The sequence below is a fragment of the Schistosoma mansoni genome, chromosome 4 (genome assembly GCF_000237925.1).
Source record: "Schistosoma mansoni strain Puerto Rico chromosome 4, complete genome".
Lineage (NCBI taxonomy): Eukaryota > Metazoa > Platyhelminthes > Trematoda > Strigeidida > Schistosomatidae > Schistosoma > Schistosoma mansoni.
Window position 1 is genome coordinate 16,290,171 of NC_031498.1, and position 5,376 is coordinate 16,295,546.

A 5,376-nucleotide genomic window follows, 5' to 3' on the forward strand; every position below is an offset into this window, starting at 1 on the left:
GTTATTTTAGCAGCATTATTTTAACATAAGAGAGACATCGTCAACATGGCGCCACTGCACCAAACCCAAGGATGACTCAAATAGACCATATGTCATCAGTCATCGTTTGGAGAGGCTCAATAGAAGATTGTCGCTCGTATTGGAATACTTGTTTAGACTCTGATCACGCTTTAATACGAGCGCGCATTTGTCTGCGCCTCAATGGACGCAGGAAAAGTACACTAAGAAGACCCATTAGGATTGAACTGGAGGACGAGAAAGCCAAATGCGAATTCCAGAAACAACTGAGTTCACATCTAGGCAGTTCTATAAACGAGACTGACCCAGATGCTGCTTGGAAAGACATACGAACAGCTGTGGAAACAGCAGTAACATCTATTAGTCATTTAAACCATAGGGCTCCAAAAAACCAGTGGATTTCCTCTAAGTCTATTTCACTGATGGATTCGCGTAAACTCATCCCATCAGACTCTGAACATGACGAAGAGCGTAAACAAATTAGATCTAGGTTAACTAAAAGTCTAAGGAACGATCGTGAGCAGTGGTGGGCAACGAAAGCAAAAGAGATGGAAAAGGCAGCGGCTGTAGGCAACACCAGGCAACTATTCAGACTAATAAAAGAAACCGGAATTAAGAAGTCAAGTGTAAGTGAGACAATCTCGGAAAAAGACGGAACCCTTATCTGCTCTCAACCCAAACGTTTAGAACGATGGGCGGAACACTTTAAGGAGCAGTTTAGCTGGCCTTCAGCTACTGCACAACTACCCACTATTCCTAGAAAACCTGAATGGAACATTGAAGTAGGCCCCCCGACCCTACTTGAAGTTCAAAAGGCTGTAGGTAATCTGAAACGAGGAAGAGCAGCTGGTCCTGATGGATTGGCTCCAGAGGTCTTTAAATATGGTGGTCCAATTTTAGCGATTAGGTTGACTAATATTCTGGCTAAAATCTGGGAGACGGATGTAATCCCATCCGGCTGGTCACAATCACTGATTGTCCCAATATATAAAAAGGGGTGCAAATCATCCTGCGATAACCATAGAGGGATTAGTCTGACTAACATAGCATCTAAAATACTAGCCTCAATAATTATCGGGCGCCTAACTAAGACTCGTGAACTGCAAACGCGAGAAAATCAGGCTGGCTTCAGACCTGGTCGTGGCTGTATCGACCACATATTCACCATTCGTCAAGTTTTAGAGCACAGACACGCTTATCGGCGTCCGACAATGATAGTTTCTCTTGACTTGAAAGCAGCATTTGACTCTGTAGACCGAGAGGTTCTGTGGCAGTGTCTGTCATTGAAAGGTGTACCTGAGAAGTACATAAACCTTTTGAAGGCTCTTTACTCGAACACTACCAGTCGAGTAAGAGCTTATGGCGAACTGTCATATGATTTTACAACCTCAAGTGGTGTCCGTCAAGGCTGTCCACTATCCCCGTTTTCGTTTAACTTCATTATAGACCTGTTGCTGGAAATAACACTCTCTTCGACTGAATCTACAGGAATTGATCTCCTACCAGGGGGACCACTAAGCGACTTAGAATACGCAGATGGCATAGTCCTGTTTCGTGAAGACGCTGGCAAAATGCAGAGTCTTCTGTTGGAACTCAGTAATAATGCCAGGATGTTTGGGATGCGTTTCTCCCCATCCAAATGTAAATTGTTACTCCAGGACTGGCCTGCGTCAACACCCGAACTAAGGATAGGGAGTGAAGTAGTCGAACGCGTCGACAACTTCACTTATCTCGGAAGTCTGATCAGCCCTAATGGGTTGGTGTCTGACGAAATCTCAGCACGGATTCAAAAAGCTCGTTTGGCTTTTGCCAACTTACGTCACCTATGGCGAAGACGAGATATCCATCTATCAATTAAGGGAAGAGTATACTGCACAACAGTTCGCTCTGTTCTACTTTACGGATGCGAAACATGGCCATTAAGAGTAGAAGATACTCGTAGGTTACTAGTATTTGACCACAGATGCCTTAGAAATATTGCTCGCATCTGCTGGGATCACCGGGTAAGTAATAGTGAGGTTAGACGCAGGGTATTAGAGAACGATGGTAAATCAGTTGATGAGGTGATGAATCTTCATCGACTGAGATGGTTGGGCCATGTGTTACGTATGACTGAACACCGATTACCACGACGCGCTATGGTGACTAGTATTGGGGACGGTTGGAAGAGAGTTAGGGGCGGCCAAACCAAAACATGGCATCAGTGTTTGAAGTCACTAACTTCTAGTCTGAGCCATGTTGGCAGATGCAGACTACCTGGTTGGGGTCCGCGTGACTATCGTAACCAATGGTTGGAGACTCTAGGTGACATGGCTCAGAATCGATCACAATGGCGTAGGTGTATACACTCTTTATCTTCCCTTAAACCTTGAGACTAAAATTGCTTCATATCTCTCTTCATTCCTGTACTATATCCTTATATACAACTTATAATTTATATACTACTACCAACACTAAATTAACTACTATGAATCCGGTGTTCATCTTGTTGTGCTAACGAGGTATGGCAACTTGGACCGATGCATATATGTGCCTGGTCCTACGTTGTAGCTGACTGACTGACTTGGACAAAAAACCGCAATATTATCTTACACTTAATGTCTGAAACGTGGATCAGAGTACAATAACCATCATTTCGTGGGGATAATTAAAATTAACTTAAACTTTGCCAATCCAGTACACTTCTTTTACGAAGAAACCATGCACTTGCAATAAGTACATAAACCAGAAGTTGTAAGTTTACTTCAGATTATGACAAAGTTACAAACTAATCAAATTGCTTTATGAAGTTTCTACTTCAGACATAAAAAATGTATACATTTTTTGGCAATCATAAAAAGATTAGCTACAAGTTAAGATGAAGGATTCCTTGTATAACATACGCCAACTTTTTAGGCTATGAATATTCGCAGCTTCCTGATTTAAAGCAACATTGAATTATAAGGTTAAAATATCCCAAGTTATAACTAAGAAAGAAAGCTCACATTTGTATTTATATACAAAAAGAGACGACATGGTTACTGCACATAACATTTACTTACTTGCAAAAATAATGCAGTGGTATTTTCTGAAATTAATCCTTCTGGCAATACCCTCAGATACAACTTAAGAAGACTAGCAACAGAAAAAACGTCAACTAAACGATCCAAATCTCCAGCTATACTTGAAAATTCCCCTAAATGCCAATAACCTCCGTTTTCATCGACAATGGTACGCAACATCTCAACTGTCCGTGAATTACCATTTACACGAAAGATGCCTTCAGATTGTAAGCCGCCTTTATTTAATAAGAAGTTAAAGATATCAGAAATAACGATTGGGATTTCAGTCTTGTCGCGTTCTATAACATCTTCAAGTGATGCACCAAATGTGAGCATAGGATGTCTGGGTATAGATAATACTGTAGTAGGTTTAAAAGCTTTTTTAGGTACAGGATTAACGATCATTTTCTTCATTAGCCGCTCAATCACCATGACCGTCTCCTGCCATAAAAAAACATGGAACAGAAATCTCTGGTGATTAATACAATCAAATTATATATTATTTTATTATCACAGAAAAACACAGGGTCAATTACAGCGTTTAGTAGAGATGATTACGTCACTGATAATGAGTATGCGAAAATCGATGTAAATATAAAAACTTCCTTCGTACCCAGCTACAGTGGTTGAAATAGCGAATTCTTTATAAACATCAGATCGTTTTAAATAAACTATTCAATTTCACAACAGTAATTAGTCATGAAAGGAACTAAACCAAAAGCATACAAAAAACTACACATACGGGATCATTGGTTCCAAGTACGAACTTCAACAGGAATCGTTTCCTTAACAAGATTTCATGGTGTGGTCAGCCAAAAAACCATAACATTAAACGGCAAATTATTCAATTGATTTTAATAGTTATAGGCTTGATGGTGACGGACAATGAATATTTAAATAATGTAAACTTGATATGTTAAATAACAATTTGGATCAAGACTTGTCAATGATACACGATTTTCGAAGCATTCATGTGCTAAGCCTTTTCGTCATCTCGAATACATAAGATTGGCTGAAAGAAAAGCGACCGAAATGTAAAAGTTTAGTGCATATTGGTTGGTCACTAATGGAACAAGAATACTTTACATTAACAAAACTACAGTCGCTAAAATAATTTATTATCATAGTATTATTCACAATCATGATCTAACGTATTGTCACTATCACAAACTCATTACTCGATACAGATTTGCGTACTCAAGTCCGAGGCAACTCAAGTGTGAGAGCTAGCGATACCACCCGGCTGCCCATATCGAAGTCGGTGGAGCAGAGTTCCAACCTGCGACTTCATGACTAAAAGTCAAACGCGTAATTCACATACGGCCAATCCAAACCAAGGAATTTATTTGTGGTAAATAGACTATAATAGGACAGGAATATTATTTATAACTAAAATATCAAAAGGTAATATATGAGTAAGGGATTAAAAGTACTAATGCACACCCAAATTTTGTCTTGAACTTGGTGCCTAAAATTCAGCATCACATTTAGATTGAATATGAATCCAAAATAATCAATGAATTCTCCGAAGAAAGCCGGCATGTTCAACTATTTCTAGCTTAAACGTGTAACATAAAACTTAGGAGACCCAAATAATGGAAACAAGTATTGGATTAACCAACTTTTACGAACGCTGGACTTGTAAACTAAAAACGGTGCTTTAAATTCGTTATACGGCAAAAAAATCAAGTGAGTGGTTATCCGATAAATAAGATCAATTAGTTATTTGATCAGTAAGGAGACACATTAAGCAACGCAATTTATTGTTTCAAATTGCCAAATAATTTCAAAGCACAGGAAGAACGTGGAAAAATGTTATACAATTAACGGAAAGGAATTTATACCTGAGAAAAAACCACCGAGAGGAAATTTAGATAAAATTCGACATCGATCAGATTCTTATAACATAGAGAATTCATACCACACAATTGTTTCGAGTGATGTTTATTCAAATTTACATTCATGACATTCTCTAAGTAAATGTGTGATATTCCGCTATACAGAAATAACCAGTTTTTGTCACGTGATATCTGTATACTAGGGCTTTTGTGATTAGAATTTAGTTTTCGTGAGTAGTCGTTACTTTCTCACACCAACTAGATTATTCATACAGATTGATCACAGTTAAATTAACCATAAGATTCTCGAGTTATTATAACAAGGATAAAAATGAGTGGAAATATGATAATAATACTGACTGAACTACGTATTTAAGTTGAAAACCCAATTCACTCACTTCGCGTTCGACATCAAGTTAGTACTAACAGACTTTGCGTAGCTTCGAAACGAATTAACAAAGCAAAACCTTAAAAGACCT

At 38.6% G+C, this 5,376-nt stretch overlaps 1 protein-coding gene across 1 annotated transcript in view; it reads right to left on the reverse strand.

Annotated features, from left to right (window-relative positions):
* The window catches only part of Smp_173570 (hypothetical protein), a gene marked incomplete at both ends in the record, with an annotated part of 25,713 nt that extends 22,222 nt beyond the window's left edge, over positions 1-3,491 (reverse strand). Inside the window, one exon of the mRNA XM_018796985.1 lies at positions 3,060-3,491. Coding sequence (XP_018652072.1) covers positions 3,060-3,491 — 432 coding nt within the window. The remainder of the gene's footprint in view (positions 1-3,059) is intronic.
* Positions 3,492-5,376: the final 1,885 nt, after the last annotated feature.